The sequence below is a fragment of the Notechis scutatus genome, chromosome 2 (assembly GCF_049901735.1).
Source record: "Notechis scutatus isolate UNSWTSFEM ecotype Mainland chromosome 2, rNotScu1.2, whole genome shotgun sequence".
Classification (NCBI taxonomy): domain Eukaryota; kingdom Metazoa; phylum Chordata; class Lepidosauria; order Squamata; family Elapidae; genus Notechis; species Notechis scutatus.
In genome coordinates, this window is record NC_142010.1 from 206,032,927 (window position 1) to 206,060,297 (window position 27,371).

Consider the following 27,371-nt stretch of genomic DNA (forward strand, 5'->3'; position numbering starts at 1 on the left):
AGCCTCTCAAACACCACAGCTGGAATGAATCTATTTTTCTACTTAGTTGTTTTCATGGTTCAACTTTTGCAACTTGATATGAGAGGTAGCTATGGGAAAGTTGCCAAGCTGATGTTCTTGCTTTCCATACTCAGTTCACACTCATTATTGCTGTATGACCCAGTACAGTTTAACACTTTATTTCTAGACCACATTCACTGCTTTCATCAATCTAAGTTCCTAGGAAAGTGAATTCTAGCATGCATTTGATCTTCTCCCCATCAACTATTATTTTGACACTTCTATTCCTTACAGTGGTCCTGAGCTTTTGATATTCAGGAAGAGGCCAAATTTCTTGCTTTCTTCTTTTGATCAGTTGTTTCATTTATGCCTTCTTTGGTTTTAGGAAGAGACTTGTGTCATTAGCATATACTAATTTTATCCTCCAAACTATTATATTTTTGTTTCTTCAAGTTCCAGCTTCTTCCAGATCACTTTGGCATCCAGTACAAGTTGAATAAGAAAGGTGAAAAAATGCAGTTCCTGTCTATCTTAAACCAGTCAGTGTCTCATTGTGTTTGCACAGTGGCTTCCCAATTCAGGCTAGAAACCAAGAGACTTCTATACCTGCCTTAGATACGAAACCAGTGATTTTAGGTTGGTCACCCTCTCTTAGCCCTAGCCGAGGAAGAAAGCAATAGTGAACAACTTCCGAAAATGTTGCCAAGAAAACTGTAGATTTGTTCAAGAGGCGTCCACGAGTCAAGATGGATTTGAAGGCGCAAAATAAAAGTAAATTCTAATCCTGAGACCAATTTACTGAACCAAGAATCACCTGACAAAGCTTACAAGGGAGAAGGCAAAAATATGGGCTGGAGAATTATGGGTATTTAAATTAAGATCAAAGAGAAATATGTGGCAAAACTAAGCAAGGATGAAGGAAGGATGAAGGAAAAGCTTACCCTGTCAAGGAATGAACAGATAAGGGTGGGAGGGTAAACGAAGGAACAAAGAGTCAGTTGGTACATCTTACAAGTAAAAGTCTGTTAAGTTGAAAGAATGTTTCCCTAGCAACAAGAAAAACACTAGTTATTTAAGGAAGAGAAAGGAAGGGAATAGTTAGACAGACTTAATAAAATCACTTGGATCCCTGAAGGCCAGGAGTTTGCAGGAATATGGAGGATTTAGGAACTTGACTACATCCAGATTTGCGTAATCAAATCCTCTTGAATAAACTAATATTGTGTGAAACCAACCATTATTATTTTATAAAAGTTAGCATTTAGTATGTTGTGATATGGACATAGCAGTTGTGTGTCAGGCAATTTGTAGTCTGAAGTTTAGCTTAGTGAGGAGTGACATACTGAACATTATACGCTCCCCTATTTTGCTTAGGATTTGTTAGAATTCTTAGTGAAAATACCTTCCTTCAGGAGACTTCATTAATAGTTACTTGGGAAACAGCTGGCAGCCTCTTGTTTCTCCCTTACAATTCAGTAAAATGTGCAATTAAACCATGGTTTAACTTTTACTTATTGTGCAGGCTATTAGCAGCTGAGTCAACAGATCTTACTAAGCAATCTCACAGACAGAAAATGTGAATCTTTTTTAAAACTAAGGAAGAACTCCAAAGACAAAATTGGAGATTCTGAGGCTGAGAAGAACTACTGTAAGTTTTTCCTTCTTTCCAGAAGCCTGAGAATTAAAATTGACTGGCATTCCCAGGAACAATAGAGGGGGGATATCTGTTTTGGAAAACTCTGAATAAAATCAGTACAAATATTTAACCAGAAATATTGTATGAAAGTGAATCCCTTTTAATTGTGCTATGCTAAAGTCTTCCGCCTTTTATTTTTGCGTACAAGAGAACTGTGTATTCATGTATTATCTCTATAGAATCTTGTGATATAGCGAATTAAATCCAGTTTACATTTTTAATCTCTTTGAAAATATTTTTTGCTGTTTTGTATTGAACCTGGGGTGTCCATAAATGAAGATCAAGAAAGTAAAAATAGCCTTAACTGCATGATCAAAGTAAATACAACACACATTTTTTTTAAAAGGGCAGATGATCAATCAGTCAAGCCACCTTCTTCTTTTAGGACCTCCCACCTACGGACACCTCTGCTTGGAGAATCACTTTTGCATTTTTGTTTGTGTGTTTTGTCTTAACAGATTTTCTGTCCTAACAAATGAAATGTAACAGGAGAATATTATTATCCACTGGTACAAGCTTTTAAAATACATTGTAGTGCATATCCAAGCTTAATGCCTTTTTTATGCATTTATATTGTACTGGGACTACAACAGTCCCAAATGTCTTCTTTCTCAGCCATTATGCCGTTGTCCTAATGCATCAAAAAGCAGGAGAATGTAAGGCAGCAAGTGGTTATGATAGTGGACTAGCTGTAGCAAATGTGCTTCAGATTGTCTCTGATCTCTTTAGGGGCATCAGTAACAAACCACAATTATTTCAAAATGTATGTCATGACATCATAGCACGAATGACACCATGGAATCTACTTCAGGTACCTAATTTATGGCACATTATCATTCACATGTCGATAAGTTGCTTTAGTAGATTCCTATATTGGTATGTGGGAATGACCTTGGGGGACAGGAAGAAAAGCCACAGACCAGACAATGGTCAGGCAAGTGGCAGCTGAGTCCACGGAAGGAATGTAGGTGTGGCAAACATCTCTGTAGGGATCTCCCTAGTTTCTTAGGCTATAAAGGGGAGGTGGGAGAGATGCATTTTCAGGCTTGCTAGATTTTGACAGTCGAACATTACAATAAAGAGAGAAGTAGTACTTCTGGGTGTACTTCTTGTCTGGCCTACCTCCCAAGGGTAACACTTCTCTACAAGGAAGCTTCTGTCTCTGTTATGTAATTTGATGAAGCCAGGACTGAGGCTTGGTATAAATTTTTAAAATAAACTGAAACCCTGCACAATGTTATCTAAAATGCCTAAACACCAGACTCAGCTAAGGCATCTGTGCTTTCTTCAGGAACAATGCATTCCTTCATATCCACCTAAATCTCCGGGGGGGGGGGGTGTATGACTCTGCCTATCGAGATGAGGTCGACTAGTTTCTTTCGTGGTGTGGAGACAATAACTTGGTCCTCAACACCAATAAGACCAAGGAGCTTATAGTGGACTATAGAAGGAACAGATCAGACATCCAGCCTTTGCTTATTTTATTTATTTTTATTTATTTGATTTGCCAATTGTTTACAAGATAATAAGTATAAATGTATACATAGTTGTGAATACATGAAATGGGTACATATAAGAAAATAAAAGAATAAGAGAAACAATAGGACAGGGACGGTAGGCACATTGGTGCGCTTTATGCACGCCCCCTACAGACCTCTTAGGAAAGGGGTGAGGTCAATAGTAGACAGTCTAAGGTTAAAGTTTTTGGGGTTTGGGGAAGAAACTACAGAGTCGGGTAGAGTATTCCAGACATTGACCACTCTATTGCTGAAGTCGTATTTCCTGCAATCAAGTTTGGTGCGGTTTACTTTGAGTTTGTATCTATTGTGTGCTCTTGTGTTGTTATGGTTGAAGCTGAAGTATTCATTGACAGGTAGGACATTGCAATGTATGATTTTATATACCATGCTTAAGTCAGACCGAAGACGGCGTAATTCAAGGTTTTCAAGTTCTAGAATTTCAAGTCTGGTGGCATAAGGTATTCTACAACGAGTAGAGGAGTGGAGAACTCTTCTTGTGAAATATTTCTGGACTTTCTCAATTGTGCTAATATCAGATATGTAATGTGGGTTCCAGACTGATGAACTGTATTCGAGTATTGGTCTAGCAATGTTTTGTATGCTCTGGTTAGTAGTGTGATATTACCAGAGAAAAAGCTACGTAGGATTAGGTTAACAACTCTTAAGGCCTTTTTGGCTATGTAGTTGCAGTGGGCTCTAGCACTTAGATCATTAGAGGTGAGTATTCCAAGGTCCTTTACAGAGCTTGAGTCATCAACAAGATCTTGACTATTCAGCTTGTATTTTATTTTCTGATTTTTTTGCCAATATGTAAGACAGAGCATTTATTTGTTGAGATTTGAAGTTGCCATTTGTTTGACCACTCTGATACATAGTCAAGATCTTTTTGTAGGGTAGCAGTATTGTCTGTGGTATTGAACAGCTTTACATCATCAGCGAAGAGAACGCGAATTGCTCTTAATATGATCACAGAGGTCGCTTATGTAGAGTATGAAGAGAGTTGGTCCTAGAACACTGCCTTGGGGAACACCACTATTGACAGGTACTGGATTTGATAGTACGCTCCCGATTTTGACCATTTGTTGTCTGTTTGACAGGAATGCTTCTATCCAGTTATTCAGTTGTCCAGAGATACCATAGGATTTTATTTTTAGGAGTAGTTTGTGGGTACCACTGAATCAAAGGCTTTACAGAAGTCTATGTAGATTGCGCCTATTGCTTTGCCCTGGTCGAGTTGTGTCGCCCATATGTTTTTGCAGTGTAAGAGTTGCAGATTACAGGATAGTTTTTTTCTGAAACCAAATTGTTTATTGGAGAGTAGGTTATTTGTCTCTAAGTGAAGGATGATGGATTGGTTAATAATTGATTCCATGACTTTACAGGTGACGCAGCATAAGGAGATTGGCCTGTAATTTTCAACTAGGCTTGGGTCTCCTTTTTGAAGATGGGGATGACTGTGGCTTGTGACCATAGGTTAGGCAAGGAGCAATGGAGACTGGGTGAAACAAGTGGCCAGTTTTAAGTTTCTGAGTATTACCCTAAAAGAGGACCTGACCTAGGGTGCCCACATTGCAGCACTGGTCAAAAAGGGCCCAGCAGAGATCATACTACCTGAGACTTCTCAGAAAACAACAACAGAATGGAAAACTGCTGGTGACCTTCTACCGCTGCACCCAGGTGAGTGCACCCAGGTGGGTGGGATTGGACAGGGTTAACTATCGGTACCGCTGCACCCAGGTGGGTGGGATTGGACAGGGTTAACTATCAGTTTGGTGATTTATGAGGTTCGGTGATTTATGTGTTTCCTGCACGCTGCGCGCACGCGCCTGTAAATCGTCATCGGCACGCTGCATGCAGAGAAGCAGCCTTTGAAACAGCCCTCTTTTCTTGTTTTTTAAAACTGCAGCTGTGCCTCGTGCGGCAGCTGAAGTTGAAAAAGCAAGAAATAAAGGTCAGGTAAGAGCTCAGGTGGGCGGGTGGGCAAAAACATCAGCAGACATAGAACCGGTTCTATGTCTGCTGCTCCTCAGGGCTACCAGTTCTACAGAGGTGGACAGAACCGGTAGAAACCCACCCCTGGCTGCACCATAGAGAGTATCTTAACTTACTGCACCTCTGTATGGTTTGCCAATTGCACAGTGGCAGATGGGAAAGCACTCCAGAGGGTTAACGTCATTGCCCAGAAGATCATGGGTTGCCCTCTCCCCTCTTTGGAAGAGCTTTATAACTCCCGCTGCCTTAAGAAAGTTCAAAACATTCTTAAAGATCCATCTCATCCTAGGCACCCTTTTTTTGAACGATTACCATCTGGTACACAGACTGACAAGTTCTATCCCAGGGCAGTAGCTCTGTTGAATTCTTCTGTATAGTGCAGTGTTGGTGTAGTATCAGGGTTTTCAATTCAATGTGTGGAGTGTGAAGGATGTGTGTGTTTATTTTCATGGTCATGATGGACACTGAAGATCGTGTTTGATTTCGTTGTATGAGGTGCAATGACAATAAACTAAACTAAATTAGTATTCCAAGTCTTTCTATGTGCATTCTGAGCATATTCATGGTGATCCCACATCATAAAATTTTGTTTATGTGTGTCCAAACTCCTACTGTCTCTTATAGTACTTTTCCCCCTTCCATTCAATAGTATCCAGTTCTCAGATCCCTACAGTTTTCTTGGCTCTAGGTTTTTCAGAAGTGGTTTGCCACTGTCTCTTTCCAAGGGCTGAGAGAATGACTGGCCTGAGCTCACACAATTGACTTTGTCCCTACAGGTGGATTAAAACTCTCAGATTCCCAATTTATAGCTTAATGCCTTAACCACTACACCAAACTAGGTCTCGTATGTACATAGGCAGTGCCATTATGTGTATTAAAGCAGGGGTCCCCAACCACCGGTCCCCGGACCGGTACCGGTCTGTCGATCATTTTTTACCGGGCCGCAAAGCTTGGGCACCGCCATCTTGTTTCAACGGCGCTTCTGGGTTTTCGGTTGCTTCCGGGTTTTCGGTTGGAAAGTGCTTCCGGGTTTTCAGTTGGAAAGCGGCGTTTGGGTGCTCGCGCCTTAGTTTCGTTGAAGGGGGGGGCAGCTTCGAATGAAGAGCCGTCCCGATGGCGGTGGAGTCTCGTGTTACTCAGGTACCGGTCCGTGGAAGAATAAATAATCGTGAAACCGGTCCCTGGTTCAAAAAAGGTTGGGGGCCACTGTATTAAAGAATGAGTTTAGCATTAATAGCAGCATAAGGATCTCTAGTGGTGCAATGGTTAGAATACCTTATTGCAGGCAATCTCTGCCCACAGCCTGAAGTTCGATCCTGAGGACTCAGATTGTTGGGGGCACATTTATAAAGTGCCCAGAGAGTGCTGTAAAACATTATGGGAGTACATAAGTGCTACTGATACATTATGGGGCGGTGCATAAGTGCATAAGAGCCATGGTGGCACAGTGGTTAGAGTATAGTACTGCAGGCTACTTTACTGACTGCCAGCTGTGTGCAATTTGGCAGTTCGAATGTCACCAGGCTCAAGGTGATGACTCAGCCTTCCATCCTTCCGAGGTGGGTAAAATGAGAACCCAAATTGTTGGGGGCAATATGCTGACTCTGTAAACAGCTTAGAGAGCTGCTTTAGCTGGAGAGCTGCCTGTAAGCAAATATGAGCTTGCAATACAAGGACTATGAAAGGAATCAGTTCCTTTTGTTATTTTATTTATTTTACTGCTAAAGATCTTTTGTGATCAACAGGGTTTGCTTTAAGAGTCACACCCCTGTGTATCGTTTTTGTTTATCTCAATAAAGCTGTCATCCAGCTTTGGATTTTATGTTTTTCCCATGGACCGGCAAATGATTTTTGCGCAAAATTTTATGTCTGCTGCCATCTGCTGGCCAGCCTAATATTAAAAAAATTTTTGGTTTACTTTGTTATGCCCTAGCCTAGCATAATAGATGGATGGTGTTTTGGTTTTTTTAAACTTTTATATTCTACCATTTTACTCAAAAAGCTTACATTAATAACTTCACATTCTTTGCTTGCAAGTTCAATGATGAAGACAGGCAACAATACAGTTCAAAAGATAGATTCTTCTAATTAAATACACACCCATACAGACTTTTAAAAATGCTCATTAAACCATATTTTATCATGAAAATAACCACTGAATCTGCAGATTTAATTAATACTATATTAATTAGATTTACACTTGCTGTCATAAATATGGATATGTCAAAGTAATGGTTTGTTCTAAGTTGTATATAGTATTTCAATCAAACATATTGATTAAAATCTTGCATAAGAGATTGTTTTGCAGTAATTATATATTCATCAATAAGACAGCAGCACAATTATTTGCAGTGATTCTATATTTGTGTATAATATACAGTCACAAGCCCTTATTCATATGTAGAATTTCACTTTCTTTTAAGGACATATACAATGCTCACTTAGAGTTTTAAATTAGATATCATGATAAAATATGATATAACTAGGTTTATTGAATAAACAAATTCACTGGGGGGGTCACTTAAATAAATAAACCTAACCCACTAAATAAACCCAAAGCAGTATTTACTAACTAATATTGGATTCCCACAACATATTAAGCAAATCACTTTAAAGCATTATATAAACCTAAGCTTACAATTATAATAGCCTTTTAAGTCAAAAATACTTAAGTCAAAACTATCTGTAAAATAATATACTATACAATATGGTAAGGTGTGTGTGTGTGTGTGTGTGTGTCTCCAGGTTTCATGGTGTTCTGAGTAAACTGTACTCTTCTATCATTAGTTCTTGGCACGCATTTCTATACTGCCATTAGAAAAAGAAAACTGATATTTTTGCTCTTCTATCAGAATAAAATTGCAAATGTTTCAGTAGATCAGTTACAATTCCTTCAATTAAAGCAATGTAGGCCCTTTATGCAGTCTTTATAGCTGAGTAAAATTGCAGGACACTCAAGAATATTCTCAGCACAGTAAGAGTCTCATCTTAATCCTATACACGGAAAAAATAAAAATTTCAAGCACTTACCTAATTGCTTAGCCTGTAATAACATAAAAAGTCTAATAAAGCCATTAAAGAAGATACACTCTGAGAAAAAAGACACTCATTGCTGGCCTCTGAAAAACTAGTCTAAAACAGTACAACAGTACTGTACTGGTCTACGGTACTTTTTCCAAGACAGTGAAAGCTAAACATCAAAGGGCATTCAAGGAAAAAAATATTAAAGTTTGGGACATTACTACTGGTGTCCCATTCACTCTGCTGCAGTATTCCTACCTGAAATCATTGATCTCACAGGAGGCTGAAGTTGGATTTGATCAAGCTGGTGACGGTGTGTTTGCAATCTTCAAATCCTGAGGATAGGTTCTAGGGATGACTCAGCAGTCCATTACCTCTATAGCAACCTGGTTGCATCCCAGGTAAAACTTGGCACAATGCACACAGGTGTCCATTCAACAGATTTAGTATTTTCCTTAAAGCATATTCCAAGTATTCTGGAAGGGTTGAATCCATTGTTACAGTCAAATCACTTTCTGGTTAGATGTTAGATTGATGGGGCTATAGCCATCACCAACTTCTGCAAGGCCACATCTTAATTAAGGAAATCCACCCAGGTGCTTATGGGTTCATTAGTTTTACTCAGATGGTATAAATATCATAGACTATCAGAAGTCAGTACTGTAACTTAATAAGGAAAAAGGGGAAAAATGTGGAGGGATATCAAGCAGAGCAAGAAAGCATACAAACAAAGCTATCTGAAAATATAGACATACCAGGCTGCTAAGCGGCCTAATTTAGACCAGATAAACCAAAAACTGGCCCAGGTGAAATGTTGCTAATCAAGAAAAAACAGTCCAGCAGAGACAGACCCAGGTCAGTGAATCAAGAGCCAAGGCAGGGAAGCCAGAGGACAGAGGCATGTAGTGGATAGTTTTGTACATGCATTATCAAGCTCTGGAATTCAGAAATGAGCAATTAAGTGATTTCACACCAAAAAGCTTTAGAGGAGTTCCTCAATTAACCAAGAAGAAACCTTCAGTATTAGTAACTTTTCTTTTTTAATTTAAACAATAAGTTACTGTCATGTTATACTTTACAGCCACGGTGGAACCTACATTATAATGCATCACTTAGCAACAATGTTACAAGTCCTGATTTGTCCTCATTTAATGAGAATTACATAAAATGAGTTAGATCAGGGTCCCCCAATCTTTCCATTTTGTGGCCCAGCCCGGGGGCCGGGGGAGAGGAGACAATTCTGCTTTAAGTGGCAGGCAAAGTATGGGCTCACAGCTCCATTTGCACGAGCACACCTTGCCCACTGCTCATGCAAGTGGCGATGTGTGTGTGCTCGCCTACCACTTCTGTGGCCCAGTTCCAAATAGCTCAAGGCCTAGGAATGGGCTGAAGCCCGGAGGTTGGGGGTCCTGGAGTTAAGAGGATTCCAAATAAAGAATATCAGACCAATCACCGACTGCCCAACTTTGTTCAATGTGGACTTCCTTGGCCTTCCTTTCTATGACCAGTGTGCTTCAGATAGGGACATTGGGATAGGGACATAGGGAATTGGTATCTAAACCTTGATCAGCCTGAATAGCGAACATAGGGTAACTAAAAAGAGCTGCTTGTACCAGATAGAAATAGATAGCAATAGATAGCCATCTCTCCCATCCCTAAATACACAACACTGGATATTATTCTCAGATAACAGGTCATTCTTCCATAAGCTCCTTAAGACATATCCATGGTTCTACCTCCATTTTTTCCCCCACTAGTACATTCATAATAGTGTCAGCATACCACAGTTAAGCACTTGCGTTTATTAGTGATGTTGTATACATACATATATGCTTACAGGACTACAATAGACTTTTTATCAATATATATAGGGATTGTTGTTAATCTGATCTAAAAATGTCATACATCAAAGATATAGCCAAGAATATGGTTTTTATATTGAATTCTAAGAGCTTTACTTCTCTAGCTCTTCCAACAAGTCTTTTTAGATCTGCCAAACAAAAGAATTGTGTAGGTGTTTGCACAGCATTCAGCAGAATAGCCCTTACTTCTATCAAACTGCAATCAAGCAGCAAGATCAAATATCAGTATTCTCCAGTAGAATGCAGCACTTTTTTAAAGCTCTGGTGGTGTAGAGAGTAAAGATGACCTTGATGGAAATATATAAGTGCTGTTGCTTAGATAAATGAAGCTAAATTATTATTTAAGCCCAGAACATCCAGATTATGTTTGAAGACAACTGAGACACCTCTCTAATTCACTGAACTATAAAGAGGAGGGGAGGAATAGCACTATCATACTCACAAAAGTTTGTTTTTATAGCCAATTCCAATAAAAATAGTTGTAGCTTTCCAGTGGAATTGATTTCCTGTCTGGCCTACCTAGTGGGGGGTGAGAGATGGGGCTGCAACTTCTGAATTCCACATGAGATCCACCTGGACAACACCAGATCATGAGAGTTTATAAATTGGCATAGAATAACAGAACAGGCTACTGTAGTTTAAAACAACAACTGCTGGAAACCAAAATAGCCCTATTTTATGTTACAATAAGCAAATTACTTAATGGTATCACACTGTATGTCCAACACAATGTGTTGTTTATTGCTTGTTTACATATTCTTCCTGAACTTCAGGGACTGCTACATATTCACAGGTGACTCAGTTTCTAAAAAGAAGGAAAAAATCTTTTCCTTGGAAAATTTGAGGGACTCATCAATTATCCAGTCTTTAGGTAGCAGGGGAAGGATATGTTCCTTTGCTTCACGAATAACAGTTGTGACAGGTTTCTTTGTGTAATGTGCTTTCCTCCAAATTCCCACTGTTTTTGGCTTTCGTTTTAGCAGACCTTTGAATAATTTCCACTGTAGGTCCTCCAGACCTTCAAAAGTTACGTATTTTGTTTCTTTAAACAAAGACAAAGAGAAAAATACAGAATATCAGATTACATTGTATTAGTGAATATTTTTTCCTGTATATTATGCCTGTATATTTCCTGTATATTATGCCGAAACATTATTATGACACTGCAGATGCCAGACCCATCAGATAGCCTATTGCTGCTAGGTAGCTTATTGAATTCTTTTTTGAGAATTCAAAGGAGGAACGAGCTTAGTAATACAATTCTGTTCTTGCAAAGCTAGGGTTGGAAAAGCCTTCCAGATACTGCAGAATTGCAAATCCTAATACCTGGCATCACCAGCCATGCTGGCAAGGACCTGCATGAAGGTTCTATTCATACCAGAGGTGGTATTCAGCAGGTTCTGACAGGTTCTGGAGAACTGGTAGCGGAAATTTTAAGCAGTTCGGAGAACCAGCAAATACCACCTCTGACTGGCCCCGCCCCCATCTATTCTCTGCCTCCCGAGTCCCAGCTGATCGGATGGGTCTTCTTTTGTTGCCCTGAACAGGAGAAAGGAGCTGGAAAGCAGGTTAGTGGAGTGGGGAGGGAATAGGGATTCTGCAGTAATCTTCCCCCAGGAATTTGGGAAGGAAATGGAGATTTTGCAATCTCCTTCCTTTGCCATGCCCACCAAGCCATGCCCACCAAGCTATGCCATGCTTTTCATGCCATGCCCACAGAGCCGATAGTAAAATAATCTGAATACTATCACTGATTCATACGTGCATTTCCAGATAGTAGAGGCTACTTTCCCCACTTGTAACTTGAACTGAAGGAGATGGGAGCTCAAGATCAAGCTCAAGTGACCACATTCAATCCTGTCCTCCAATGAAATGCCACTTCTATTTCAATCACTAAATTTTAGGCAAAGCTTGATGTGAAACTAAAAGTTTAACTCACGCCTACTCAATCTAGGCCCAGGTTTTTTTCCAGCCAGTGTGACAATTTCTGAGAATTTCAGAAGCTAAAGTCTTTCCACATTTGGAAGGCAATCAGGTTGGAAACTATGGGTTATGTAAATGCTCTGAAGCAGGGCATCCTCCACATATGTTGGGAGAGCCACTCTAGAATTCTTAGCTACTATATCTATGGTCATTACAATTAGATTAAGACAGACAGGTTTGGAGTGAGATTCACAAACTATAGATAGACACACTTCAGGAAACTAGGAAATTTATTGCTAACTTCTAAGTAGAAATCTGTTTTATGGCAAACTTAGTTCCTTCCAACTTTAAATATTTATCTCCAGGTTCGCTCAAATTACAAAACAGCTACTCTCCCAATCAGGGGCTGTTTCTTTAATTTAATCTTTTACTTTTCTTATAATTCACAACACAATATTCAGGAGTTCTCCATGACTTCAAAAGGATCCCTACTTTATTGTTTGGGCTTGAAAATTGACTTTCATACTTAAATTTTGAAAATTATCACCCCATATTTTCATTTAATCTGATTATTAATTTGAATGCTTTACTCATCTCCACTTGATGTCCCTCAAATCCTGGGCATAAACTGTTTCAACTCCTATCCTCTAAACGACGCTATAGAGCACTGCACACCAGAACAAACAGACACAAGAATAGTTTTTCCCCAAACTCCATCATTTGGCTAAACAAATAATTCCCTGAACACTGTCCAACTATTTATTAAGTCTGCATTACTATTACTATTAATCTTCTCATCCTTCCTTTCACCCATCTCCTCCCAATTATGACTGCATGAATGTAACTTTGTTGCTTGTATCCTTATGATTTTTTATTGACTGTTTACTAGTATGATTTGATTTGATCACTTATTATTATGGTTCCTAGTATGATTTGACTGCTTATTTGTACCCTTTGACTAGTGTTATACTTATGATTCTTGACAAATGTATTTGTTTTACACCAAAACAAATTCCTTGTGTGTCCAATCACACTTGGCCAATAAAGAATTCTATTCTGTTCTGTTCTGTTCTATTCTATTATTCTATTCTATTATTCTATTCTATTCTATTCTATTCTATTCTATTCTATTCTATTCTATTCTATTCTATTCTATTCTATTCTATTCTATTCTAAATTGCAATTGACAAGTTAACCTTGAAGTGTTGGTACTTTTGCTAGTTCAAGTGAAGTTGGTGATTTTTTCTTTTTGCGCCTCAGTGTTAAAGAGTCTATCTTGCACAGTATTTCTCCTGTGAGACATTGTTTCTTGATGGTGGGAAATGGCAAATCAAGACAATTCTTGATTAAAACCAGGTAAGGAAGTACATATGCTGGTGGCAGTTCATGATAAGGTTTCTGTTTGCTTTTTGAGCCAACCAGATGTTTTGAAGCTTCAAGTAAACAGGAATCTTTGAGAAGTACAGTTGCGGAAGTATCTCTGTCTTTGGTAGCATCTTTATCTTCAGGTAAACAGGAATCTTTGGGAAGTACAGTTGCGGAAGTATCTCTGCCTTCAGTAGTAGCATCTTTATCTTCAGGTAAACAGGAATCTTTGAGAAGTACAGTTGCTGAAGTATCTCTGTCTTTGGTAGCATCTTTATCTTCAAGAAAACAGGGATCTTTGGGAAGTACAGTTGCGGAAGTATCTCTGCCTTCGGTAGCATTTTTATCTGAATCATTTACAAGGACTGTATCTTCACGAAGCATACTAGAGTAGATGGAGTTGGGTTCCTGGAGTTGGTCTTTATCCATTTTTGCAGCTGTCCTTCAAGAACTGCTGGCTGAATAGCATGGAGAAGAGTTGAGTAAGGTTCTTTAGAAGTCATTCTACATAGTTGCTTCACATACACTTAAGTACATAGTTGAGTCACATAACTTAAATACATAGTTGATTCACATACACTTAAATAGTAGTGGTTCTGTTTCAACAATACACATGCACAAATCTAAGTTTATAGTATTCCTTAATTCTTTTTTTATCTAGAAACAGATTAAAGACTAATGGACAGATCATCATGGGAAAATATATATCTATATACAGGTAGTCCTCAACTTACAACCACAATTGAGCCCAAATTTATGTTGTTAAGTGAGAAATTTGTTAAGTGAGTTTTGCCCCATTTTACAACTTGATACATTGGTTAAGTGAATCACTGCAGTTGTTAAATTAGCAACACAGTTGTTAAGTGAACCAGGCTTCCCCAGAAGTTTGCTTGTCAGAAGTTTGCAAAAGGTGAACACGTGACCCCAGGACACCACAATCATCATAAATGCGAGCCAGTTGCCAAAGCATCTGAATTTTGATCATGTGACCATGGGGAGGGTGCAACGGTTGTACATGTGAAGAAATGGTCTCTTTTTTCAGTGCCATTGTCACTTTGAATGGTCACTAAACTTAATGTTGTAAATCGAGGACTATCTGTAGTTGTTAAGATTCAACACCAACTTCATGGCACATAATCAGGGCTGGTTGGATTCACATAACAAACTGTGTTAACCACAATGGCTGGGTTTGCACTTCCTGCAGAAGTAGAAACGAATAAGCCACATTGTAGCCCACAGTGTGAAGGGAATGGGAATGGGAATGGAATGGAATCAGGGGTGGGATGCTACCGGTTCTGCCCTCTCTATAGAACCGGTAGTTCTGAAGAGCAGCAGATACTGAACCGGTTCTGTGTTTACTGTTGTTTGGCCCAACCACCCACCCACCCAGGCTTTTAGCTGTCCTTTATTTCCTGCTTTTTCAACCTCAGCTGCTTTGTGCGGCACAGCTGAGGTTGAAAAAGCAGGGAAAAAGCGGCTTTTTGAATGCTGCGCACCTGCATGCAGCGCTTTTCAGCTGTCCGGGTGGCACAGCCTAAGGTTAAAGTACACGTGCGCGCAACAAAACGTAATCACCGAACAGGTAGTAATGCCCATTGAATCCCACCCCAGAATGGAATGGTATGGTGTGGAATGGAATGGAATGGAATGGAGTGGAGTGGAGTGGAATGGAATGGAATGGAATGGAATGGAATGGAATGGAATAGAATAGAATAGAATAGAATAGAATAGAATAGAATAGAATAGAAATAGAAAAAAATAGAATAGAATAGAATAGAATAGAATAGAATAGAATAGAATAGAATAGAATAGAATAGAATAGAATAGAATAACTTTATGGTCAATTTGAATGTACATTAATCAGCATACATTAAAATGAAATTTTGTTTCATAGAGCCCTCAAAGGGTCACCAACTCCAGTATACACTACATAACATAACCATGACAGAAGGAATAAATAAATACATAATTACAAAATACAAAATTATGCACATTTCCACATATATGACACAGAGAAACAACACAGACTAGTTCAGATGTACATGGCGAGAAAAACGAATCTTGCGAGTTTACCAGAGGGAACAAACTGTTACAGAATCTGGTAGTCCTGCTAGAACTTTGAAACCTAATTGAAACTTATCCAGCCTTGGAAACGTCCATTAAGCCTTTTCGGACTTTATAAAAACCTTCCGCTTTTCTATAATGGAAGGGGAAAGGAAACGAGACCGGACTACGTACAAGATCATCGCCCATAGCAACAACAAAGCCAAACTCCCGTACGGAAAGTAGTTTCTTGACTTGCGAAAAAGCTCCCTCTGAGGGTGTCGCTCTTTCCTGGGAAAGAAAAGCGAGCGTCCCTTCGGGGGCCGGAGGAATTTTTACTACCGCTCGGTGTTTTAAACATCCCCATCACAAGACGAAAAAAAGATGCCTTGGAAACCCACTAAGCCACCTTTTTTGGCTGCGAAGAGCAGCCAAAAAATATCAGAATCGTCCCCAAAGATGCCTTCCCCCCCACCCCCAAAGAGGCAGCTGGACTTTCTGGTTTTTCTTTGAAGACGTTTCGCTTCTCATCCAAGAAGCTTCTACAGCTCTTACTGGATCCAGGGTGGGTTCGGAAAACTTGAGAGGGCTGAAGAAGAGCTCTAAAGAAGCTTCTTGGATGAGAAGCGAAACGTCTTCCAAAAAACAAAACAAAACAAAACAAAACAAACCCAGAAAGTTCAGTTACCTCTTTGGGGAGAAAAAAAACAAAAAAAAGCACCTTTTGGGACAACCATGATCTGCATGACTGAGAATCTCCACAGAGATTCAGAGATCGGTAGGACTAGAGAAATCACCTTTTGGAGATTTAAAGATCACAGTATAAAGTATAAACTAAACAAAACTTACCGGGCGGAGAGGGATCACGCATGCGCCGCGCCCAGCCCAGCTGCGGTACTGGCTCTCTTCTCGCCCGCGGAACCAATCAGTGGTTTCAACAGGACGCCTCATTATCGTCTCATAATTTCTACCCCTGCCTCTATGTTGGAGAGCAAGGCGAAGAGTTTAGGGATAACGGGGCAGGTGGGTTCGCCAGCCGGCTTTAGCCCGATTTCCCTCTGTGACAGGGCTCTCCAACCTTGGCAACTTTAAGCCTGGAGGACTTCAACTCCCAGAATCCCCAGCCAGCTTTTCTGGCTGGGGATTCTGGGAGTTGAAGTCCTCCAGGCTTAAAGTTGCCAAGGTTGGAGGCCCCTGCTCTATGAAATCTTAGTGAAAATCAGGCAGCAGCCGGGCGACGCTGATCTGGCGGGGAGGCCCCTTGACTTTTTGTTTTCACCCTCTTCGCGTTTCTTTGAAAGCATGTTTGCAATTCCGGGGACTGCGCGGCAAGCGCAGGGAGGACCTCACCTCAGTGATACCTGAAGCTCTGGTCCTCCACGTGCCTCCGCCAACATAGTAAGAAATGCCGAGAACTGCAGTTCTCGGTCAGGAGGGTCTCCAGTGGCCCAAACCTCGTTAAGAAAAATAAAAGTGTTGCCCTAAAGAAGCCACATCGAAGTGATAAAGACAGGATAGCAAAATGTTTCTTGTGGTAAAGTTGTTCTATTTATATAATACACTCAACCCTATTTTATGGGTTCATCTTGAAAATCGGTGTTCCACAACTTTTAAGATGTGTGGGTCTTCAATGCCCAGAATTCCCCAGAAGTCCATACATCTTAAAAGTTGCCATGGATGAAAAAACACCAGTGTAAAAATCATATGCTGTACCTGCACAACAGAATTTTGCTTCACATAAGAAAAGTTAGAATGACTGGTCTCCAGTTTGCTAAGCTGTGAAAATTCCTCCATGCCTGATTTTACTCCAAGTGGAATGCTGGGTGTGGGGGAATCATATTCCATGTTTCCTGGAGTTCTGTGCAAAGGTACTATCAACATGCCTGTGTAACTTTCCCCAACTCCTCTCACTGCAAAACCATGTGTGGATTTCCCCTCCCAGATCACCTGGAATTGACTCTCCAGTCATTAACTAGGAGGAGTTGGTTACCGTTTTGCTGATGACTTAGTTTATCTTAGATGTTATGCTGAAATCATCAGCCTGCCAAAGGGGCATGGAGGTGGAAAATATTGCTTTGCTTTAGTAAAGTTGTCGACATACAATTTTTGCTGAGGGAACAGCTTGCTTAATCCCTTTTGAAACTAAATAATTTTTTTTAGATATACCTCTTTGGAGGTTTCTAGATCTTGCAAAACTAGTGTGCAAACTGGGTGGGATGATACTCCATAGATTTTCCTCAACCACCCAATTCTCTCATTTCGAGTTGTATTTGTGCTTTATTTCTCTCATGTCCTTTTAACGGTAGTAGTTTTTGTTTCCTTCCACAGCTATTTGATTTTAAAGGCCCAATTGCTTTGCTGAGATATATCCAAGGGCCAAAGGTATATTTACCTTTTATTGTGTAGCTCTCAATAGTGAGATGAGCACCATGTAAATTTAATATAGTACTGCCCTAGTAAACCCATATCAGATTTAAAATATGAAGACGCTTTTGTCAGTTTGGGGCTCAAACTGTTAGGCATTTTAAAATCTATATTTTAAAAGATTAAAATAAGTTTATAAGGAGTACAATGTTTTTGTTAGAAATCACCTAATCTAGATTGTGACAGTTAATACATGTGGCAATATTTAGCTGAATTACAATAATCCAAACAATTTAGCAATGTTTGAGTAGGACTTTGGTGGGGGGGGGCACTAGGTCAACCCCCAAACAGTAAGCTAGACTGGAAAGTTGAAAAACTTCTCACAAGAAAGCAAGAAGGAAACTGCATGGAGAGGATAATCGGAAGTCAAGCTTGATCTATGGAAAGCTTGTCTTTTGATTGTAATAATTTTGCAGTTAGGAAGGTAAAATAGAATACTCATTTATGGTTTGTTTACGAATTGCTACAAATATGTATTCCATATTCACCAAAAGATAGTTTATTACATTTCTTAATTACATTATACACATAACAGATGATCAATAAAGACATATTCATAAAATTATTACTAATATAAATTTACTTCATAATTGTGCGTTAGGTATTCAAGAATAATAGTGCGGTGTATTTTCATGACTGGGAGTTTCATTCACATAGCTTATGAATCAGAGAACAAGATGTTTCTAATAAAAAAATATAAGTTTCTTACATGATGTTACATTCAAGTCCTTTTCATAACCATAAATCACATAGCATAGCTGTTTTTAGCAAGGAATACTGTAACCCATGTTTGCAAAGTGAAAACACTTAATATTATGTATATGACTATATTTGTAGAGATTTCACCAAGAACCAAAGCCCAGGCAACCTATGTTTGCAGGAGCTGAAAATTCCGCATGCCAACCTCTGTCCAGTATAGGCCGATTTTTCTTCTTGTATTTGAACAAATCTGCCATGCAAAGGATTATACAGCTTACCAAAGCAGTTTGTTCCAGCTGTTAAAACTCTTTTCAAATGGATTTGTTCCCCAGTGTTTCACTTAAGTGCAAGTATCTGAAAAGCAGAGCTGTAGCAACTGATAAATTACTGGAGTAGTAATCTTACACTGTAACATATGACATATCATTCACATAACATATTCCTTCTCCCATCCTAAGGCTAATGTGAGTCTGACTGCATAAGATAATTGCTATCTTACCATGAGACAGTGGTTTGGAAACATTTACTTCATTGGAAAAAAAACAATAAGTAAAAACGCTAGACTTTGTAAAAGTGTGACATTTTAAATCATCAAATCCTGCAGTTGAGCCTTAATTTCATCCAAGATGATTACATGAATACACAATATATTTGTAAAATTACTCTCTAAGTAAGTTGTCAGCATAATTCAAACTTTTTCTCAAGCAAAATGTTGAGTTCTTACTCAGTTTTTAACAAAATTAAAGTCATATGATAAATTACCAGTAAGTTAACAAAACTGTGGTGCTCAATTTTAATTTTGCTGCATGGTAGTAAAATTATTTAGTACACTAGAGAAAATGTTTTCTCTATCAATTAGAAAATATAATGTAGAATTCACTTTCAGTTGCTTTCATGATAATGTTTTTTTCCAAACAGAATTCTCCATTACTACTGTTTGCTACATTCACAGTACAAGATTGCTGAAAACACTCTTGGCTTTTCTGGTATAAAAAGCATTTACTTGCTTAAAGGGGATTAATCACTTCAAGTTATATAATCTCACAACCTATCAGAATTCAAATTAATTTTTCAGAGATTTATACAATATATAAATAGGAAAAACTGAACATTTTTGGTATGTGATTGCCTTTTGTTATAACATATAATGGACATTTAGATCCTATAACACATATAGAAGTATAATTGTTTCTATTTCAAAATATAGTAGGTGAAAATCTGAGTCTATGGAACTTTTTTCAGAAACTTTTTTAATTTTGTAAAGAATTAACACAACTGCTAACAATAGACTCCTAAAAAGGAGGATTTGCTATAAAGCAAATGATGAATTCTTAAGCAACACTGTAGATATATTTTTTTTGCAAACAAACCACTTTTCATTATATCCCACTTTAAGCTTTAGTAAGGGGGGGAGGGAACTGAACACAGAGATTAGATTTTCAAAACGCAGCAGTTTTATTTTGTGTCAAGCCCACTATCTTACAAATCCCATATATGTGAAAAACACATGACAACTGATTGCTTTTAGAAAGCAGTTCTGCATTGCTAAAACTCATGGAATTAGTCCTGGTAATTTAAATATTGAAGCTTTCTCCACATCCGCACGTTCCTTTGATGTTTGGGTTGTTGAAAACAAATTCACTGGACAGTTTGTTTTCTATGTAGTCCATTTCAGTTCCTAAAAGTGTAAGTTGGGCTTTTTTTTCAATAAACACTCTGACACCTTTTTAAAAAGAAAAAAAATGAGATTTGAAAGATTTAGCATACACTAGGCTTTTTTGTCTATACAAAATATTGCTACAATATAGTTCATATATTTCACTACAGGCCAACCAATATTTAATAAGTTGCAGATATTCTTTAAATACTACTTGTTTTGCATTTATTCTGTGATGTAGTCTGTAAGCCACGCTGATAATTTTTTGGCATTTTTCCAAATGTGTATGAGCCCAAACATTCAAAAGTAGTCAGACTTAATCTAATTAATTGACCTTTAGTGAGTCATTGATTTCATGGGGAAAGCAGCATGTTCACTTAAAGAGAATCAACCTCTGTCAATATTCTACAGAAAGGTGGGATATAAATAAAAAATATTCTTATTTATAGGGCTATTCAGCATGTGGGATGTGCTTTGGTGAGAGATGAGGTCACAAATCTAGCACCTGTTGGCAGTAACATCTGAAACTAAATGCGCCTTTCCCTGGACAGCTGCAGAAGGCACACCTAGGAACGAAGGCCCATCCCTATGTGCTCTGAAGCAGTTTTTGGCCTTGGAATCTGAAGTGCTACACAAATTCAATTCTGTCAGTTCTATTTTACACACTGCAAATAGATTGAGTTGGAAGTTAGAATTGGCAATGACTTTTGCAGTCTTACTATCCCAAGCACACTTACCATCTTGTACTACCTCTTCATCAGAATTTCCTTTTGATTTTGTATATTCTAGTGTATAGGAAAGGCCATTACAACCTCTTGTGCGCACACCTACTTTAACTCCTACCTGAAATATAAGTATTAATGTATTAGAAACATTTTTGTATGAAGCCAACAATTCTCAAGTGCCAGAATTAGTTTCAATGCTTTTATCCTAATTTGACTATACAAAGTTTTAGTGCAAATCATCCATATATACAGATTATGAGTCTTTTCAATCTTAAGTGTCATTTATTTTTGAGTAGTTTTATGCAAAACAGGTACTGTAAGTCTCATGGAAACCAAAATTGCCCAAATGGGACATGACTAGAATCTGTTCATCTAGATAAAACTAATTTTGGCCACCTTTTAGGCAATTAATTAGGATCACTGGTTTAATGAAACAGGGATATTTTAATTTGTACACAGAATGAAATTGGGATGTTTGATCCATGCAAACAGGGTTTGGGAAGTGAGAGGGACCAAAGCTGCTCGAAAGATGGAATGGGCAGGTTTGGTGGAATAAATATGTGGGAGAGGTGAGCAACTAGGAGAAGAAAGGAAAGATATGGGAAAGTTGGGATGTGCCGACTAGAGGGATCAGCCAGCAGCAGTGACTGAGAGGGGAGGGACTGGTAAAGTGGATTATAGACAGTGCCTGGTTAAAAGTGCTGAGGAGAGATGGGAGGGTGTTATTTTCCATAGCTGCTTGCCAGATGCTTTGCTTGAAACCCAGCATAATCAAGAGTGTTCTGAGGTTTGGTTCTGCAGAACTGTTGCAAGTTCAAAGTGATCTGGCATAGCTTCCAGATTGCATTGTTTTTTTCTGAAACAAAACATTTTTCTGTTTCAAACACATCCCTGTCAAATATACTGGTGACTGGCTAGAGTAATATCTATTAGCAGATTGTAATGCAGTCTTGAACATCAAGTAAGGCCTGGAATACCATCTAGCACCACTTACATGGTCAGGTTTGTCTTTTAGCAGTTGTTTTATCTTATTCACTGCAGATGGGGTCTGAAAGATATGAAGAGATTTTGCATTACACAACTCATCAATTGCATCTTTTTAAAAGCAAATTTATTAATTTACAACAAAGATAAAATAAAATTAACAAAAAGAAAAAAGATTAAAAATTGAAGATTAAAAGGGTGGGAAGTGACAAGAAAAAAGGAATAAAAAGAAAATATATGTAAAGAATGATATATATTCTAACTTTCTTCAGATGTAATAAAATAACCTCTTTACTCTAAAATGTCTAAACTAAAACAAAAATGTTGTGGACAATATACAAATATTGGATTATATATTCTATTTTGTCCCTTTTATTCATAGAAAACTATAAGCAATGAGAGAATATTAACACATGAATAGCCAGGAGAGAAGGGAATTAAGAGTATTTCATTTAATGCTAATTGTTTTGTTGAACTAAAAATGATGCTAATATTTCTTGGCTGCTATCTGTTCCTTTTTATGCAGCATACTAGTTTAAAATAATCTTTTGGCATAATATGAATTCAGCCCTGTTTTTCAGCTTATCATCTTTGGCATGGTTTTTTTTAGATACACCTATTATTCCAAGCTGTGTGAATAATAATAATTAGGCTTCCCAACATTCCAGTAACACCTCTTTTGAATGACACTGTTCCTCCCACGGACTTACCAGTTCATGAATCTCTTTCTTTAATCCATATTTGCTGCACACCAAGTTGTGCACTTAGGTACAGACTGTATACTGAGAAATGTGGCATGATTGTAATTTCCCATTACATGTATAGCTAGAGTTTCTTGTTACCAATGTAACGTGGAGGAGGCGGGGAAACAGGTTTATGGGAAGAATCCCATTTTAGAAACATACATTGATTTGACACATGGGGAAAAAAAACCTTATAACTCAGAAATAGCTATAAAGATATTTTGATAGATATTTTGATTGATAGATATTTTGGCATGCTAATTTTATGTTTTTGTGCATTATAATTTTATGCACGAAACCAGAATGGATGACTTTGGGCCAGTCACATTCTCTTAGTCCAATCCACTTCACAAGGTTGTTGTGGGGGAAATAGAAGGAGGAAGGAGTATTATTTACGTTCACCATCTTGAATTATTTATCAAAATAATAATTAAAAAACCATTAAAAATATGAAAAAACAAAATTATACATTTTTCTTTTAAAAGAAAGTGCTACTGAATGGCCAATATTTACAGTATTTTAAGAAAATAATGCCTAATATTTTCTTATGTATGGTTATCATATTTAAATACCATTTAATGATTTCCAGGTGAGGTTTATTAATGTCAGATGCTACGTAAACTTGGCCTGGTTAGTACCAGGGAGGGAGATCTCCAGCAATTTAGAGGACTTGGGATAGGTTGGGAAATTGAAAAACTGCTCCAGAAGAAAGCAGGGGCAAACCACTTTGGTAACACTGTTCAAGAAAACTATGTGGGCATGATCCCAATGTTCTCAGGTTAGGTTTACTTATGAAAATATAAATCATACTATTTCAGATCTCAATTCACTCGAGTATTTAATAATTTCTCCATTGAGATTTCCTTCCCATAAAACTGAACATCACAGAGGTGACTGAAATTTTTTAACGTGTTTGGCACCCAATGCTTATGTATACGTTCATTTTTAGGTAAATAGTTTGTTCTTATATACAAGTAGTCCTCAACTTATGACAATTGAACCTATATTTTTCATTGCTATGCAAGACAGTTAAATGAGTTACACCCAATTTTATTATCTTTTTGCCGTGGTTAAATTAATCATTGCAGTTGTTAAGTGAATCTGGCTTCCTCCATTGCCTTTGCTTTAGAAGCCACCTAGGAAGTTTACAAATGGTGATCGCATGACCCCGGGAAAGTGCAACTGTCATAAATACATGCCAGTTGCCAACTGCCCGAATTTTGATCATGTGACCATGGAGATGTTGCAACAGTCGTTAAGTGTGACAATCAATCACAAGTCACTTTTTTCAGTGCCCTTGTAATTTCGAACAGTCACTGAATGAATGGCTGTAAATTGAGGATTACTTGTACCACCTAATGCATGGCAGTGTAGTTGATGCCCATCATTACACACAATAAAGTAGTGTGGCAATAAAATACAATAATCCTTTTGGTAATTTATATTGAACACCAGAACAGAATTACACAAGGCATTTGAGGGGGTCCTTGGTGGTCTCTGAGCTAGCTTGTTTTCTTGCAGATGTTTCATTACCCTAACTAGGTAACATCATCAGTGCTGGTGGTGGCATTTGCTTTTGCCCCAATATAAATTCCTTTCTCAATTTTTTTTTAAAAAGGAGGTGGGCAATCACAGAAAACACAGCTGCATAAAGTATTTTTTTTTCAGCTCAATAATCTTTTGATTTTGGGGAATCTCATCTCAGATACCATAAACTGACAAGTCCTTGGATTACAGCAGGAAAAAAAAAACCTAAACTGTCACTATAAGGGTTCTGGTGTTACACTCTCTCTCCTCCATACAACCCTCCCGTAACACAATCGTGAAAAGTCGTGAAAGCTCATATGCCACCAGCTGCACGACGGTTAACAGTTCACTGGAAGCGATACTGTACTTGTCTTTCATCTCCCTAGTGAATGTCTGCCTGGGGTGGGAAGCGGATGAGGCATATTAAAAACAAAAAAGAGCAAAAAAAGGCAGAACATCAAAACATCAAAGGGGCTGCAGCAATCTCCGCCTGACCATCACTGGAGGCCCCCTCTACGCCCCACCTCCTTTCGTGCACGCCTGCGCAGTACGCTTGTTTACCAGCCGGTAGTTTTCCCCCCCCCGCCACCCCCACCCCCCAGGCTCAACCCCGCTCTGCAGCGGGAGACAGGAGGCTGCCCGGTGCAACTCCACCTCTCCCTGAATACTAACCAGCGTGAGGGCTGCTCGGGTGGCTTGAATCTTCCTCTTGCTCACAGCCCGGACGGTGGCTCGGACCATGGAGGAAGCCATGACGCCTTCCCCACGCCCCCCCTTCCACACCTCTCAGCCGCGTCCTCCAATGTCGTCCATATACACCCAGCGGTCGAAGGCAAGGGAAAGTCAGGCGTGTTGGTGACGTCATCAGGGAAGGAAGGCGGTTCTTCTTTCGAGGGCTTTGGCCGCTATTGGATGGATCGCGCGCCGCTCAGTAGTCTGGGTGGGCGGGTCAGTGGCAGAGGTGATTGGGTCTCTCCTCCCTTTTCTACAGGCCACCCAATCACAAGAGTCGAACCAACCATGCGGGGTTTCTTTGTCGTGGGTGGGTTCGGAAGAACGCCGGAAAACTGAGGCGGCTCATGAAGCGCTGAAGATTCTTGGCTGAGAAGCGAAACGTCGTTTGAAGGCTTTCAAGAAGAGATTGGATTGTCATTTGTCAGAAATGGTGTAGGGTCTCCTGCTTGAGCGGGAGGGGGGGGGGTTGGACTAGATGACTTACAAGGTCCCTTCCAACTCTGTTGATCTATGTTCAAAGAAAAAAACCAGAAAGTCCAGTTGCCTCTTGAAAAAAAAGCGCCTTTTGGACAACCATGATCTGGATGACTGAGCATCTCCATAGACATAGACATCTCCCGGTGGGATGTCAGATGTACATAGAGTGAACCTTTACGTTAAGGGAATAGGAGAGCTAAATAAATAAAAAATGGAAAGAGAATAATCTGTTTCTCACCCGTTTTAATCAAGTTCTCATGTTTCTTTCGAACTGAACTTCGTCTTGATGTAAGGATATCATCCTGATCGCTTGGGACTTCCCTGGGAACAAATGTCTTTCAAATCGGCAGACTAGGTTCGGCAGTCGGTCCTCAGGGGAATGAGCTCCGGAAATGTCGGGATTACGATTCCCACACTCGAAGCAAACAGCGAGGCTCCTGGCCATAATCTGGGAATCGTATTCATGAAAAATTGCCTCAGCAGTTTAACAAAAGCATTGTAACTGCAAAAAATAAAACAGTTTGAAATCAAGTTATATTTATTCAGTTTAATCTTGTAGAGGCCTCACTTTCCAGCTGGAAATAAAATCCAGAAAATGTCACCCGAAGGTGGATTTTAAGAACCCTTTTTCCCACTGAGAAACATAAGACAGGTAGTCCTCGACTTGAAATAGTTTGTTTACAAGCCATTCAAAGGCACTGAAAAATGTGATTTATGACCATTTTTCAGTTATGACCTTTGCAGCATCCCCATGATCATGTGATCAAAATTCAGGTGCTTGGCAACTGGTTCATATTTATGCCGATTGTCCCGAGGTCACGTGAGCAGCTTTTTGTGATCTGGCAAGCAAAGTCAGTGGGGAAACCAGATTCACTTAGCAACCATGTGACTAACTTATCAACTGCAGTGATTCATTTAACTGTGACTAGAAAGGTTGTAAAATGGGGCAAAACTCACTTAACAAATGTCTCTCACAACATAAATTTTGGTTTCAACTGTAGTCATAATTCAAGAACTACCTGTATGGAGAATTTACATGTAAGGCAGACAGCTCTTTCCATCCTCTAGACATATTTTTCCTCTGCTTTTTTTTTTTCTTGGCATTCAAAACAATCCCATCTGGTGAAAAAGAATAAAATTGCTTGCAGTCTGAAAACACTTCCCATCCCTGAGGACCACAGGTCAAACATAATTAAAGGAAATTATACCTCTGTATTTCTCTTGGGCTCACACCTTTCATGAACATACATTTATTTTTAATAAATGACTCCCCAAAAATTCCCTTGTTTTTGTTCCTTTGATCTTAATTGCTATTTCTTACTATCCTGAGAGGAATAATTACCAGTTACAAAATTCTGTAACTTTCTAAGGGGAAACTTCCCGAGTATAGTTTGCAGGCCATGAAGGGGTTTGTATTCCAAAGGGACAATTGAGTCACTGTATACAAATGTACCATCAAAGTCCTACTGAAAGGCACAGATTGGAAAGCCAATTAATTGTGCTGGATGGGTCATTTCTAATTCCAGGAGGGTGATCGAAGATTTCAGGAAACTTGCGTCAAATAGGGAATAGCTGGCTGACTGGCTGACTCCTCCTACCTGGAATCTTCAGAATACTAGCTGGTTTGTAACCAATTAAATAGTAGGAAAGTTCCACTTTGTAACTTGGGAAGAGGTGCTAGGTTAGAAGGCAGATGCCAGGTTTCCTCTAGAAGCTCACATCTGCACCTTTATAATGGAAAGCATTTTTATTCAAGATAGTTTCCAGCATATAACTTGCATTCTGTATTTTCAGGCATATTGGTTTATTTCAAACACTGTTTCCTTGTCCCTGATCTCACTCCAAAAAATAGTTTAGTTTCCTCATGTTTCAGTCTTTTTGGGTGTTGTCTTTAACCAACTGGAGTAATATGTTATCTTATTTGAGAGATAACATGTACTTCCATCCAAATTTTATGTTAGAGCTTTGGACTTGATAA

At 38.9% G+C, this 27,371-nt stretch overlaps 2 protein-coding genes across 2 annotated transcripts; both read right to left on the reverse strand.

Moving 5' to 3' along the window:
• Positions 1–10,103: 10,103 nt before the first annotated feature.
• Positions 10,104–16,488, reverse strand: LOC113414638 (uncharacterized). The gene is made up of 3 exons (XM_026671632.2): positions 16,272–16,488; positions 13,211–13,837; positions 10,104–11,133 (listed from the first exon to the last, which is right to left on the reverse strand). Exons 2-3 carry the CDS (start codon positions 13,806–13,808, stop codon positions 10,871–10,873), a joined length of 861 nt encoding a protein of 286 aa, XP_026527417.1. The 5' UTR covers positions 13,809–13,837; positions 16,272–16,488; the 3' UTR covers positions 10,104–10,870.
• Positions 16,489–18,322: 1,834 nt separating this feature from the next.
• Positions 18,323–25,063, reverse strand: ISCA1 (iron-sulfur cluster assembly 1). The gene is made up of 4 exons (XM_026674649.2): positions 24,854–25,063; positions 21,922–21,975; positions 20,940–21,045; positions 18,323–20,268 (listed from the first exon to the last, which is right to left on the reverse strand). The coding sequence occupies exons 1-4, from the start codon at positions 24,932–24,934 to the stop codon at positions 20,120–20,122; spliced, it is 390 nt and encodes a 129-aa protein (XP_026530434.1). The 5' UTR covers positions 24,935–25,063; the 3' UTR covers positions 18,323–20,119.
• Between the last annotated feature and the right edge of the window lie 2,308 nt (positions 25,064–27,371).